Source organism: Nerophis ophidion, linkage group LG11 (assembly GCF_033978795.1).
Source record: "Nerophis ophidion isolate RoL-2023_Sa linkage group LG11, RoL_Noph_v1.0, whole genome shotgun sequence".
Lineage (NCBI taxonomy): Eukaryota > Metazoa > Chordata > Actinopteri > Syngnathiformes > Syngnathidae > Nerophis > Nerophis ophidion.
In genome coordinates this window covers 32233997-32249477 of record NC_084621.1, presented here as the reverse complement: position 1 = coordinate 32249477, position 15481 = coordinate 32233997, and the positions used below count along the sequence as shown (strand labels likewise).

General features: G+C 39.5%; 1 protein-coding gene across 5 annotated transcripts in view; it reads left to right on the top strand.

Moving 5' to 3' along the window:
- l3mbtl1b (L3MBTL histone methyl-lysine binding protein 1b) overlaps positions 1–15481 on the top strand; it is a 67385-nt gene that overhangs the window by 12355 nt on the left and 39549 nt on the right. For all 5 annotated transcript variants that reach the window (XM_061915646.1, XM_061915645.1, XM_061915644.1 and 2 more), the window contains exon 3: positions 8019–8214. In XM_061915646.1, coding sequence (XP_061771630.1) covers positions 8019–8214 — 196 coding nt within the window. The remainder of the gene's footprint in view (positions 1–8018; positions 8215–15481) is intronic.

Here is a 15481-nt window from a genome sequence, read left to right as displayed (position 1 = left end):
GCCAGTGCAGGTGAGCCAGTACAGGCGTAATGTGATCAAACTTTCTTGTTCTTGTCAAAAGTCTAGCAGCCGCATTTTGTACCAACTGTAATCTTTTAATGCTAGACATGGGGAGACACGAAAATAATACGTTACAGTAGTCGAGGCGAGACGTAACAAACGCATGGATAATGATCTCTTTAGTGGACAGAATGGAGCGAATTTTAGCGATATTACGGAGATGAAAGAAGGCCGTTTTAGTAACGCTTTTAATGTGTGACTCAAAGGAGAGAGTTGGGTCGAAGATAATACCCAGATTCTTTACCGTGTCGCCTTCTTTAATTGTTTGGTTGTCAAATGTTAGAGTTGTATTATTAAATAGAGTTCGGTGTCTAGCAGGACCGATAATCAGCATTTCCGTTTTTTTGGCGTTGAGTTGCAAAAAGTTAGCGGACATCCATTGTTTAATTTCATTAAGACACGCCTCCAGCTGACTACAATCCGGCGTGTTGGTCAGCTTTAGGGTCATGTAGAGTTGGGTGTCATCAGCATAGCAGTGAAAGCTAACACCGTATTTGCGTATGATGTCACCTAGCGGCAGCATGTAGATGCTGAAGAGTGCAGGGCCAAGGACCGAACCCTGGGGAACTCCACACGTTACCTTAACGTAGTCCGAGGTCACATTGTTATGGGAGACACACTGCATCCTATCAGTAAGATAAGAGTTAAACCAAGACAGGGCTAAGTCTGACATACCAATTCGTGTTTTGATACGTTCTAATAAAATGTTATGATCGACGGTATCGAAAGCAGCGCTAAGATCGAGGAGCAGCAACATAGATGACGCATCAGAATCCATCGTTAGCAATAGATCATTAGTCATTTTTGCGAGGGCTGTCTCCGTGGAGTGATTTGCCCTGAAACCGGATTGAAAGGTTTCACATAGATTGTTAGACGCTAAGTGTTCATTTAACTGCTCCGCAACAATTTTTTCGAGGATTTTTGAAATAAAGGGAAGGTGAGACTCCGGTCGGTAGTTTACCATGAGGTCAGGATCGAGGTTAGGTCTTTTAAGAAGAGGATGACTAACCGCTTTTTTGAATGCTAGGGGAACAGTGCCCGAGGAAAGTGATAAGTTTATAATATTTAGCACTGATGGACCTAATAATACAAAGAGCTCCTTGATCAGTTTCCCAGGAAGAGGGTGAAGTAAACATGTTGTTTGTCTTTTTCCATTTACACGTTGTAACAATTCCTTTAATGTTATTTCCTCAAAACGAGAGAAACTATTTTGGAGGGCATTATCCGCCGTATATACCATCGTATCAGTGTTAATAGAACCCCGTTGTAGCTGGGACGCATTGTCTTTAATCTCCTTTCTAATGACTTCAATTTTCTTACTAAAGAATTGCATAAAGTCATCAGCTGAGTGGGTGGAGCTACTGGAAGGGGTCCCTTGTTGGCAAAGCGATGCTACCGTACTAAACAAAAATATAGGAATCTTTTTTATTACGGTGGATGAGATTTGAGTAATATTTAGCTTTAGCTAAGGTAAGCATGCGTTTATAAGTTATTAAACCATCACTCCATGCTTGATGGTGCACCTCAAGTTTAGTCGTGCGCCATTTGCGTTCCAGCTTTCTACATAATAATTTCTGAGCTCTAGATTCTTCTGTAAACCACGGGGTGTGCTTTTTTGGATCCTTTTTTAACTTTAGCGGTGCTATATTATCAATGGTTTCGCGCAGGGCGTCGTTAAAGTTGTTAGTGAGGTTATCAATAGAGCCCACATACTTTGGGAATGGTGCCATTACCGAGGGCAGTAGGTCAGCAAGAGTTGTCGTTGTGGCTGTATTAATGTTGCGGCTGCTAAAGCAGTTATTATTATTATTAGTTTGACGAACATGCGTCTGAACCTTGAATTTTATAAGGTAATGATCGGACAATACTTTAGTATACGGGAGTATCGTAACTTTGGAAACGGTGATACCCCTGACAAGCACTAGGTCTATCGTATTACCGTTGCAATGCGTGGGTTCATTTATTATTTGTGTGAGACCACAGCTATCAATTATAGTCTGGAGCGCTACGCACGGTGGGTCCAATGGGGTATTCATATGGATATTAAAGTCCCCCATTATGATTATATTATCGGCGTGTGTCACTGGATCAGCAACGAACTCTGAGAATTCATTGATAAAGTCCAAACAGGGCCCTGGGGGGCGGTAGATAACAGCCAGGTGTAGAGGCAGCGGTGTGACAGACCTCATAGTAAGCACCTCAAACGATTTATATTTATTATTTATGTTAGGACTAAGGTTAAAGTTTTCGTTGTATATTAGTGTGACCCCCCCACCCCTTTTAAGAGGACGGGCAATATGCGCATGTGTAAAGTTAGGAGGACATGCCTCATTTAGCGCAAAAATGTCGTTTGGTTTAAGCCAGGTTTCGCTGAGACCGATGACGTTAAGATTGTTGTCTCTGATAATATCATTAACTAATAACGTTTTGGGAGACAATGATTTTATGTTTAAAAAACCTATATTATAGGTAGTGGGCTGTTTTAGGGAATTTTTTATCAAATTATCCGGAATAGCAATATTAATAATGTTGTGTTTATTATGCCCAGTGCATTTAGTATAATTACGACCATATCTAGGAATTGATACGACGGGAATTTTCCGATTGATTGTTGCTTTGATAAACTGCACGCATCATGGTTAGCCAACTCAGTAGAACGCATGTTCCGATTGTTTGTTTGTTGCTTTGATAAACTGCACGCATTATAGTTTGCCACCTCGGAAGAACACATGTCCAACTCTGAAACAATCAAAGCAGAAAAAACTTGTTCTAATTTAACTGACTCCTTACCCAGACCAGTATTCTCGCATCTTCCATTTAAATACGGCTTCAGGATGGAGGGAAGTGGTGTTCTGTGGGGATTAGCCTTCTGCTTTGTTTTTAGCCCCGCTCGACATCCGCGTTTCCGATCACACCGCTGGCGTCTGCTCCGTAGACGGCCCCCGCTGCTACTATACTCCCCTGCTTCACAGACCGCTGGATGTAGCCGCCGAATTATTCCCATGCTAGTTAGCACGTCTAGCAAGCACGCGTCTTATCAGTCCAAAACGGCCCGATATGTCCACATCCAGAAGTGTCTGGCGGTCGTACGTGATCACGGAGTGACCACGATGTGAGCCAGCCATGAAGTTTGCAGAATTGTCCGGTATTTCTGCCAAATGTTCCATCTTTAGCAAGAGCTCCGCGATGTTGCAGCCCGTCCGGGCGCCGCCATCTTTTATATATATATGTGTGTGTGTATATATGTATATATATACAAGGGTGTGTGTGTGTGTGCATTATATATATATATATATATATATATATATATATATATATATATATATATATATATATATATATATATATATATATATATATATAATGTATGTATGTATGTATGTATATATATATATATATATATGTGTGTGTGTGTGTATATATATATATATATATATATGTGTGTGTGTGTATATATATATACACACATATGTACACATATATATATATATATATATATATATATATATACACACACATAAACACATATATATATATATATATATATATATATATATATATATATATATATATATATATACTAGGGGTGTAACGGTACGTGTATTTGTATTGAACCGTTTCAGTACAGGGGTTTCGGTTTGGTTCGGAGGTGTACCGAACGAGTACACATGGTAGCAACGACCGGGTTAGGACAACATGTAAAAGCAAGAGCTGGAAGACCCTCCTGCCTCGTTAAGATCTCCCGTTTGGGAACACGACAATACGACAATGGAGGATGGAGGTTGCCGAGATTGTTCAGCAGCTGCTTCTGACAACACATGACAAACGTGTTGCATCTTTCCTGCTTCCGGCTCCCAAACCGTAGTCGAGGAGCGCAGAGGAGACACTCCTCCTGGGCTGATGTATCCTCGAGGGCAACACCCTTCACTCCACCCGGCAGTGGGTCCCCACAGCTCCGGACTCCAGGGTAAATGTAGAGTCCGGCGATAAGTTGCAAATCGTGGCTTTATTGAGGTCTTGCACACAGACAATCCAACAAAACACAAGCCACTCCCGCACTCACCTACCGCTCCCTCACCTCGCTCGCCCACACACTCACCTCAATACTGTCACATATTAAAGGGCTAACCCATTTGAAGCGTAACCACCGCATTCAAGCAGCCTCTCCTCGGCGAGTCAGGCAGGGCTAAAGCAATAACACATGTTTCTGTAGCAGCAGATTTCAGTGCATATTGCATTAAAAACTAGGGGGGGGGGGGAGTGTAACACCGACTTAAACAAGTTTAAAAACTTATTGGGGTGTTTGCATTCAGTGGTCAATTGTATGGAATATGTACTGTACTGTGCAATCTACTAATAAAAGTCTCAATCAATCAATCAATCAAAAAAAGCACTTTATATGTAGAAAGCTTTCTTAAAAAAACATTCTGGGCCTTATCTTATTTAGTTTTTATTTTATATATATTGACCACATTAACCCTGGCAATGGACCCTGTGTGTATATGTATGTTATGCCATTGTTTACATGTTTGGTAAATAAATAACCAAAAAATGTATATTTTGTTGTTTTCTTACTGTACCGAAAATGAACTGAACCGTGACCTCTATACCTAGGTACGTACCGAACCGAAATTTTTGTGTACCGTTACACCCCCAATATATATATATATATATATATATATATATATATATATATATATATATATATATATATATATAAAGCGCACTCACTGCCCATGAGCGGGTCTATTCAGGTATATTTTTACACAAAATCCACACCGAAGTATAAAGTGCATTAAAGGCCTACTGAAACCCACTACTACCGACCACGCAGTCTGTTAGTTTATATATCAATGATAATATATTAACATTGCAACACATGCCAATACGGCCTTTTTAGTTTACTCAATTACAATTTTAAATTTCCCGGGAGTTTCGTCCTGGAAACGTTGTGCAATGATGACGTGTACGCAAGACGTCACGGGTTTTTAGGAAGTATGAGCGCTACGCACACACAGCTAAATGTCATCTGCTCAAACGGCATAATTAAGCAGTATTTTGGAGATCTGTGTTGCTGAATCTTTTGCAATTTGTTCAATTAATATTGGAGAAGTCACAGTAGAAAGATGGAGTTGGGAAGCTTTAGCCTTTAGCCACACAAACACACGGTGATTCCTTGTTTAAAATTCCTGGAGGGGAAATGTTACTATGGATCAGAACGCGGTCCAGAGAACATGAATTGAGACGGAATATCAACCAGCAGGTTTCGGGTTAGGGTTAACTCACTAAAACACTAGCAACACAATAGAAAGATAAGGGATTTCCCAGAATTATCCTATTAAATGTGTCTAAAAATATCGGAATCCGTCCCAATCGCGTATTTTTTTTTTTGTAACTTTTTTTTTTTTTGTAGTCCGTCGCTATCAATATCCTCAAACACGAATCTTTCATCCTCGCTCAAATTAATGGGGAAATTGTCGTTTTCTCGGTCTGAATAGCACTTTTTGTTGGAGGCTCCCATTATAAACAATGTGAATATGTGAGGAGCCCCCACACTTGCGACGTCATCGTCTGCGACTTCCGGTAGGGGCAGGGCATTTTTCTTAACACCGAAAGTTGCAAACTTTATCGTGGATGTTCTCAACTAAATCCTTTCAGCAAAAATATGGCCATATCGCGAAATGATCAAGTATAACACACAGAATGGACCTGCTATCCCCGTTTTAAATAAGAAAATCTAATTTCAGTAGGCCTTTAAAGGGTTGATAATATAATTTTTTTTTTCTAAATTTAAAACACTTCCTTGTGGTTTACATAGCATGTAATGGTGGTTCCTTTGTCAAAATATTGCATCGAGTATGTTTTACAGACCATTTTCAAGTCGCTTTCTGACCGTTTCTTCAGGATGCGCCGTTTTGTGGGGCGTTCTTATTTACGTGGCTCCTCTTTGACAGCATCTTCTTCCCGTCATCTTTGTTTTACCGGTGTAGCATACAAGGACAGGAGTGGAAACAGTGTCAAAAGATGAAGCTAACTGTTTGAATGACATTTAGACTTTACTTAACTCAATAATGGAGCAGCATCTCTTCATTCGTGGTTTACTAGTGCAACAAAAACGCCAAAATGTGTCCCGTGAGAAAGCGGCGATCGGAACTCTCTAACAACTATAGTTCCGTTGGTGAACAGTGTAAACCCACTACACCGGTAGTTTTTAACGCTACGAATGGGAGTTTCGTGACAGGTATAAGTTAGAACTTTACGCTACTTTATATTAAAAACGACAACAGTGGAGGATTATTACCCCGTAACGAGAAGAGAAAAAGAAGAAGCTTATCTACTATAGTGTCGGCACGGACTACAATGGAGAACGTGAGCACATTTTCAGGACTTATGCAGATCACAAATACACATCAGCAGGTAGCAAAAGGTATGAAATGTTGGTTTTGCATAATATTTCGAAACAAAATGCCGGATAAAGTCTTCTAAAAGATGCCATTTTGCGGTCTTTATACACACACCATAATAATACCCTTATGTTGAAGCAGAGCACGTCTGCTTACGGTGGCCATAATGCTCTGACAATCCATCAGCGGTGCGGATTCATAGCTTACCAAAGTCGTACTTAAACATTTTGCCATATTTTTGAGCGCCGTGTTTAACGTTCTATTATGTCAATGGAACATTTCAAGTTTTGGTGTTGTTTACTGGCGTCATCTTGCAGTTTACTCATTCAGTATCTCATATGTGTGACTACCATCTACTGGTCACACTTATCATTACACCATGTACCAAATAAAATTGCTTTGAGGTCAGTATGCACAGCCAGAATTATTCAGTACATTAGACGCACCAGGTTATAAGGTGCACTGTCAATTTTTTGAGAAAATAAAAGGATTTTAAGTCCACCTTAAGGTTCGAAAAATATGTTGTCTTTTTTCGTACGCTATAAAAATGTTTTTGATTTGACTGTAAAAAAAAATAAACTGTCAGCTCGGTCGCCAGAGTTTTACCATAAAATTGATTGGATTTTTTTGTTTGTTTTACAGCATATTACTGTAAATTTAATGGAACATCACTACCGCTTGTTTTTTTGCGGTAAAACTCATGCAATGGAGCTGCCAGTTTTTTCCCCCCATAAAATCCGTTTGTTGTTTTACGGTATATTACTGTATATGGAGAAACAGTACCAAGTTGTTTTTATGGTTAAAAAACTGGCAGCTCAGTCGCTATAATCTTACCGTAAAATATACTGTCACAATGTCTATTGTGTACAATGTGATAGTCTGCTTTAAAATCATAAGTCAAGCAGATATTTTAAGTACTGTATTTTTATTTTGACAACAAATGTTTTGGAATATATGATAGTATAATATTTTTGTGCATATTATTAACCTTTAAAAGATATGCAATGGCATGCAGTACATTATTTAATGTCAAAATGGAAAGAACGAATACATTAAGTAAGAAAAGATAAAGTACTTAATTAACACATACTATTCCCAGGCTTTCGCGGGCTACATAACACAATATGGAGGGCAAGATCTGGCCCCCAGGCCTTGAGTTTGACTTATGTAACCTAGACCATGTGCAATAACTTGGCTTTTGCTTTAATATTTTAAACAACATTATTATTATTATTATTATTATTAGAATTAGATTAGATTACATGTATTTAAAAATGGATAATACATATTGATGAACATTTGCCATGTACATATGTGAGATTGTGAGCCAATGGCTAATTTATTTCCGCTGATGTCCAAACACTTATTTTGTTTTAGCAATACTTTTTGTGCTCACAGCTCAGCATACTGACTTGTGCTTTGCTGCTATTGCTAAATATTTTCTCGTATACAGCATACAGAGTTACTGCTATTGTAACCTTCATTTCCCTGAGGACACACGCCCAACAAATAAATAAAGTTGTGTCTAATCGAAATATATTTTGTTTTCCTCAGTTCTGCATGACAGAGTTTGGCACTCTTGAGATTGTGACGGACGTAGAGGTCAAAAGGCACAAGCTGGAGTCTAAAAGTGGGACTTTGGATCCGGCACCATCACACAGTCCCACCCCTCCACCAGAAAGCCAATCACATGGCAAAACAGCAGCAGTACCATCCAATAAGAGTGAATCAGCATCATCTCAAGGAAAAGGTACTGCTATAACCTCCGAAAAAATTAGGGATGATCTTATTTGTGTTTTATGTTGCCAATTCCGATACTGATCATCCATGAGTGAGATCGGCTGATACCAATACCAAAATCCATCACATATGTTAACTTTAAATGTTACAATTTTTTTATGGTTAGTGCTTTTGGCAGTTAAATAATATCAACACAATATGTAAAGTAGTTTCTTATTCTCTTTAATTACATACAATAGTTTGAGCAAAACAAAGTCAAATTTACGCAATAACTCAACTAAACCAATAACTGCTATCTATTGCTTTTGGTTTCTGCCCTCAAAGTCCTCCTGTGTCCAGGGAATTATTCCCTAAATTTGTAAACATTAAAAAAACAATAACTATTATTTTGAAAAATAAAAAAGCGGACCTAATCACCCTAAAATCATAGGGCTTATACTACTCATGATATCGACACACAATTCATGAATTTATCCACCCTCCCCTTACGTATTACCAAACCCGTGACTGTGACACTGCTGACACGCCAACAGTTGTTATATTACCCTTTCTATAACTATTTCTCTACTCTGTAATTTATTGTTAATATCATCCACTTATCTTAACTCTACTAAGCACTTATTTCCTTTGTTGTTTCAAGCTGGCTTAGTTGTTAGCTTAATTATTAGCATGGCTGCTACTGGCTTGCGCTGTAAATGTTCTGTTTTTGCATTGCGCATTTTTATGGTACTTAGGGTTCAGCCACTCTTTTAGTGTATTTACGGTACCTCCCAGCATGCATTGCTCTATGCGCGGGCTCCGGTTGTTGGTCGGTAAATATGAACGGCGGTCGCTAGTTTGTTATTGTGGTCATTGAATTTACACTGAGTAAAATATACTTCTACAAAGAAAAAGGTTGTCGTCATTGAGTTATCAAATGTTAGCAGAGAATGTCTAACAACGCTAACTACAGAGTCCCTCCTGCGTTTGAAGAAAAAAAGGCATATGAGAGCTGGAAAAATGAACTTGAAACGTGGCTACGTGTTACCGACCTGGATAAGGAGAAACAAGCCTTGGCTGTTGCTTTATCACTGAGGGGGAGAGCTAGAGATACAGCTTTAGAAATACTTGCGGATGATTTGAACAAAGATGATGGGATGAATACCCTTGTAAAGGCACTGGATAACGTATTCTTAAAAGAAGAAAAGGACAGAGCTTATGATGCAGACACAGACTTTGACAAGATTCGGAGAGAAAACGAAGTTTCCATGGCGGATTACATCGTTCAGTTCGAGCAGAGGTACAACAAAATGCGCAAATTTGACATGGTTCTTCCCGACGCTGTTTTGGCATTCAAGTTGTTGGATACAGCCAGTCTCGATGTTAAAGATAAACAGCTTGCGCTTACAGCTTGTTCAACACTTACATTTGCAAGCATGAAGTCAGCTCTAAAAAGGATTTTTGGAGACAATATGAAGCCTCCCACATGCAGCGGGGGAATTCATGTGCGTGAAGATGTTGCTTTCTATGTGGATCAAAGAAAAAGAGACGTAAGGAAATTTCGTTCCCAACCCGACCAAAAGAGGGTGCCATTGACTGGCTCAAACCCACTAGATAGGTTTGGTAGGAGGACAAAGTGTGTAATTTGCCAGAGTACATTTCACTGGGCTAAGGACTGGCCAAATAAGGCTGAACATCTAAAAATGACAGGAAAATGAAGAGACAGATGCAATTGAAGAGTGCAATGTTACATTGTTTTCTAAAGAGTCAGTATCTGATGCTGAAATATTCACGGTAGAAGCCCTAGGTTCAGCTGTAATTGACACTGCATACACCAAAACAGTCTGGTGAAAAATGGCTGGACAATTACATTCATACACTGAAGGAGAGTGACAAGAAAAAAAAAAAGGAAAATACACAGAGTAGAAGAGCCATTAAGTTTGGTGATGGACAAGTTGTTCATTCCATAAAAAAGGTGAAAGTCCCAGCTAAAATAGGCCAAACCAGGTGCTACATAGAGACTGAGGTGGTCTCAGTGAACATTCCTTTACTACTAAGTAAAACATCACTTAAGAGGGCAAAAGCAGTGCGTGACATTGAGAATGATAAAGCCACAATGTTTCAGAAACCAGTGCCACCTGAGATGACATCCTCCGGACACTACTGTGTAAGCCTAGTGGACAGAGATTGTACAGCCACCCATGAGAAGGAACCCCAAACTGATGAGGTTCTGGCCATAAGAGATGGCATGAGTAAAGATGAAAAACAGAAAGTATTGGTGAAACTTCACAAGCAGTTTGGACATCCTCAGTTGATAAACTCAAAAAATTACTAATTAGTGCTGGAAGTAATGATGATGAGAGTGTTTCTATTCTGAAGGAAATCGTAAGCAGCTGTGAAACATGTCTCAAGTACAACAAGCCCAAACCAAAGCCATCAGTTGGTCTACCAATGGCTTCAACATACAATGAAAGTGTGGCATTAGATCTACACAAGCTAGAACCAAATGTTTGGTACCTCCACATGATTGATCACTTCACCAGGTTCAGTGCTGGTAGCATTGTGACCACAAAAAAATCTAGTGAAATTGTAAGGCACTTTATTCATTCCTGGGTGAGTGTGTATGGAGCCCCTTCTAAGTTTTTTGTGACAATGGATGTGAATTCAATAATGAGGAAATGAGAGACATGGCTGAGAACTTTAACATTGAAGTGAAAACCACTGCTGCTTACAGTCCATGGAGTAATGGATTGATGGAAAGACATAACCAGACCCTTACAGAGATCATGTTAAAAGTGAAGTAAAGCAGTGTTTGTGACTGGAAACCAGCCCTAGATTGGGCCTTGATGGCGAAGAATACAATACACAATATGCATGGTTTTAGTCCATACGAGTTAGTGTTCGGACAAAACCTGAACCTACCTTCTGTGCTGGTTGATAAACCGCCTGCTCTGGAGGGCACTACCATGAGTAAATGGGTAGGACAGCACATTTCAGCATTACATGAAGCAAGGACAGCATTTACTGAGGCAGAGTGCTCTGAGAGAATCAGGAGAGCTCTGCGCACACAGCTTCGGAGCACAGATGAACACTACGAAACTGGAGATAAAGTGTACTACAAAAGAATGGACTACAATGAATGGAAACGGGACGGGGTGGTAATATTTGTTAGACATGGAGGCTCCTATGTCCGAGTGCATCGCTGTAGACTGCGCAAGGCCACAGATCAATACACTGACACGTCCCGTGACAGCCAAGAAAGCTAGACAGAACTTAATGCAGCAGAATGTGACATTGAACACGTTGAAGATCTACCCGATACTGTATCTGGTGATGTAGACAGTGTGCCTGACACAGAAAATGCGGCAGAGGGCTCTAATAATGACAGAGACAGCAATGAGCATGATAATGATCCATCCGACAGACAACCTCCTATTATAAGAACAGACCAAAGTATTAATCTAAAGGCAGGACAATTCATTAAGTATGTGGAAAGAGACACTGGAATTTCACACACAGCAAAAGTGCTAGGTCGAGCGGGAAAGGCAACTGGAAAACACAAGGACTGGTACAATCTGGAGTACACAGAGCCAGTTAGCCTCACTGGCACAAAAAGGTCAGCCGACCTTTCACAGGTTGACACACTGCAGATTCAGTCATTGGACAGGGTGGAACAGCCATCTGATCACGAGGATGTACTTGTTACAAAGGATGTGTCGTTTGAATCAGCTAAATTTACTGAAATCAGTAACTGGGAGAAACACAGTGTGACACTGAAGTTTCAGAAACTGGGAAAAGACAGTTCTCTAAAGCTAGTAGTGTTCTGCAACGCTTCGCTGGGAAACCTTCCAGATGGAGGCACTCAAGGGGGACATCTCATTCTGCTGATGGGGGAGGAAGGAAGATTCTCACCTGTGTATTGGCAGTCAAAAAAGATCAGGAGAGTCGTACGAAGCACTCTTGCTGGAGAAATTCTTGCTCTTGCAGATGCTGTTGACACTGCCATTTATTTATCTGACCTTCATGCAGATCTTACCACAGGGAATGTATCACAGCATGTCTTACCAATAGTGTGTGTCACTGATAACCACTACCTTGTCGACGCCATCAAGTCTACTAGAGAAAAGGCGCCGCCTTGAAATAAGGGGCATCAAAGAACTTCTTCAGAGTAAAAGAATCCAACAGATACTCTGGGCACCTACAGGAGAGCAGCTAGCTGACTGTTTGACAAAACGAGGTGCATCCGCACTTCAGCTCCTAAAGGCACTCAATGTTGGAGAGTGGATACTGGAATAGAGACTATTCTTTTGTGTATAGTTTTTTGTATTATATTTTTTTGTTAGTCACTATGGTCTTACATTTTTTTATACTTATGGACATTAATACCAGACTGTGTTTTTGTGTTTAAAAAAAAAAAAGGAAAAAAGAAAAATGGGGGATTGTAAATGTTCTGTTTTTGCATTGCGCATTTTTATGGTACTTACGATTCAGCCACTCTTTTAGTGTATTTACGGTACCTCCCACCATGCATTGCTCTATGCGCGGGCTCCGGTTGTTGGTCGGTAAATGTGAACGGCGGTCGCTAGTTTGTTATTGTGTTCATTGAATTTACACTGAGTAAAATATACTTCCACAAAGAAGAAGATTGTCGTTATTGAGTTATCAGCGCTCAGTGTGTAACATGTTTAGTGACATCCTGTAGTGATAATGATATTTAAGATATTAAGAAATTAGGATTCGATATTGGAGGTTGCCGATACGATTCAGGGATAATTTTATTTAGAGCGATAAAATACGAAAAGATTCAGTAAGTTAAAATCAATTCACCAATTTTTTAAATAAAAAATACATCCAAAAAATATAAATAAATAAATAAATCAAGCAGTGTGACTTTGAAATAAATAGTGGATATTGGACACTGCAGTTGATTTTTTCCTATATACCTGTTATTTCTTGTAAGGGAATTATGTATTAATTAATTATTGATACAAACAAGGAAGTCAACAACAATTAATGGCCAATGCATTCACATCTTATTTAAAGTGCAAGTAACACTTGAGGTTGAATTAAGAGGAAGAGGAAACCTTTTATGCTCAAATGTTTATCATTGAAGTGCTTTTCAATAAAAGTAGAGTAACAAACATTTTAACAATAGATTTACCTGCTAAATAAAGTTCCCTTACAGTCTCTGTTCTGCGCCCTGGCATAGCCGTTCAAAGAGAGCAGCGGAGGTGTGCATGTAAAGGCAACGTTCCAATGTCAAGAAAAAAATTCAAACTGTTTTAAAATAATTTAATTCTAGCTCAAAATAATTTAAATGGATGATTAAAAATAAAACATTGATTAAAAAAAACTTAAATATAAGATTAAAAATAAGCTAAAATTGTTCTAAATGGGGGTATGGTAAATAGGTTGAACTTGTATAGCACTTTTCAACCTTCAAGGTACTGTGACGCTGCTGTGAGGAGAGCAGAAGGGTGCACTCACTGATTAGGTAGTGACAGCTTCTAGGTAATACAAAACACGCCCACCAGGCACAGAATTATTCCGCTTGCCTTTACTTAGCGATTTGTGAATGTTGAGCCAATATTTACAATCAGGGCTCATCCTGGCCCGCTGCCGTCTGTGTGCCATGCATCGTCACTCCAGTGCGTCGCTCCACAGCAGACTTTCAAGACCTTCTGCGTTCTGTGGTCACTGCACATCGTCACTACCGCTTGTCCATTCCTTCCTTTGTGCGACGTGTTGCTGCTCCTTTGTTGTGACATCCCTTTCTTTCCTTCTTGTGTCCTCTTGCTGGAATTTAAAACCGCAAGTCCCTATGCTATGCTCCGTGCTCTGCTCCGTGCTCTGCTCCAATCACATTGCTTCATGTGTTAGTTGGGGGCGGTTTGCTTGGTTGGTATAGCATCCACGCCAGCAATCTTGAGGCTTCCAGGTTCAATCGCTGCTTACGCCATCCTAGTCCCTGCCATTGTGTCCTTTACTTACCTGCTCTCAGTGCCACTCACACTGGTTTAAATGTATCTTAAAGTAGTACCAATGATTGTCACACACACACTAGGTGTGGCGAAATTATTCTCTGCATTTGACCTATCACCCTTGATCACCCCTGGGAGGTGAGGGGAGCAGTGGGCAGCAGCGGTGGGCGCGCCCGGGAATCATTTTTGGTGATTTAACCCCCAATTCCAACCCTAGATGCTGAGTGCCAAGCAGGGAGGTAATGGGTCCCATTTTTATAGTCTTTAGTATGACAAGATGTAGATAATGGGTTCCACAATGTATAGCGCTTTAAGTCCATAGGAAAAAACGCTATACAAACATAATTCACCTAATTGTCCCAGCTGTCTCTAATCAGTCCACTTAACAGTTCAGGGAGTATGACAGCAATCCGACTAAAACATGCATACTTAGGGGTGTACGCTTAGCTTTTTCAGGAGTAGCACCGGTGCTATTAAATGGAAGAAATTAGTAGCACAGAAATGTTTCTGTAGCACGAAAAACATTTTGTAACAATACAAAATGTCTTAAATATCACACTTTCATTATTAACACTCAAACACACACATTTGCACTCATACATGTAAACATAATGCAATCCCAAGGCCTACTGCAACACTCAAACATAGATAACATGCCTAGACTGTGTTAGCATTGACACTAACACGAGTGTAGGGCTAGGCGATAAAAACCAAGACTCATATTCCGATATGAAGTAGTTTGGCCCATAAACTATCTCATTATTGGAAATATCTGTTAACGTTACTAAATATCCCCACCATGCCTGGTATAAGATAGATAGATAGTACTTTATTGATTCCTTCAAGAGGAACCTTCAGGAAAATTAAAAAGGACATGTTTAAACATCAGCAGCAACATGCAAATAATTCAACTTTAGCATTGTTGTTTTTTTTTTTTTTTGATAGAAACTTAATTATAGGACATACACACAAAGATTTTAGCAAGGAACAACAACCTACTAACTGCTTCATGATGCTGTGTGACTGTTCTGCAAATAACTTTTAAAAATAAATGAATGCTAAATACTAAAAAAGTAATTTAATTACAAACAGAATTACTTTTTATTAAATGTAATTATTACCAGGGAAAGCAATTAATGCGTTACTTAAAAAAACAGTCTGAGACTCATAGGTATTTTAGCTTGAGCTTTTGTTAGCTAAGCCGGCTGACAGCGGCAGCTTGTCAGCCCTGACGGCAGCTCTTTTGAATGTTTCACTGGTTTGTGTTCTCTATTTTCTGTAATAAATAGATTCAATGTGCTTCCATGGCTGTATGTT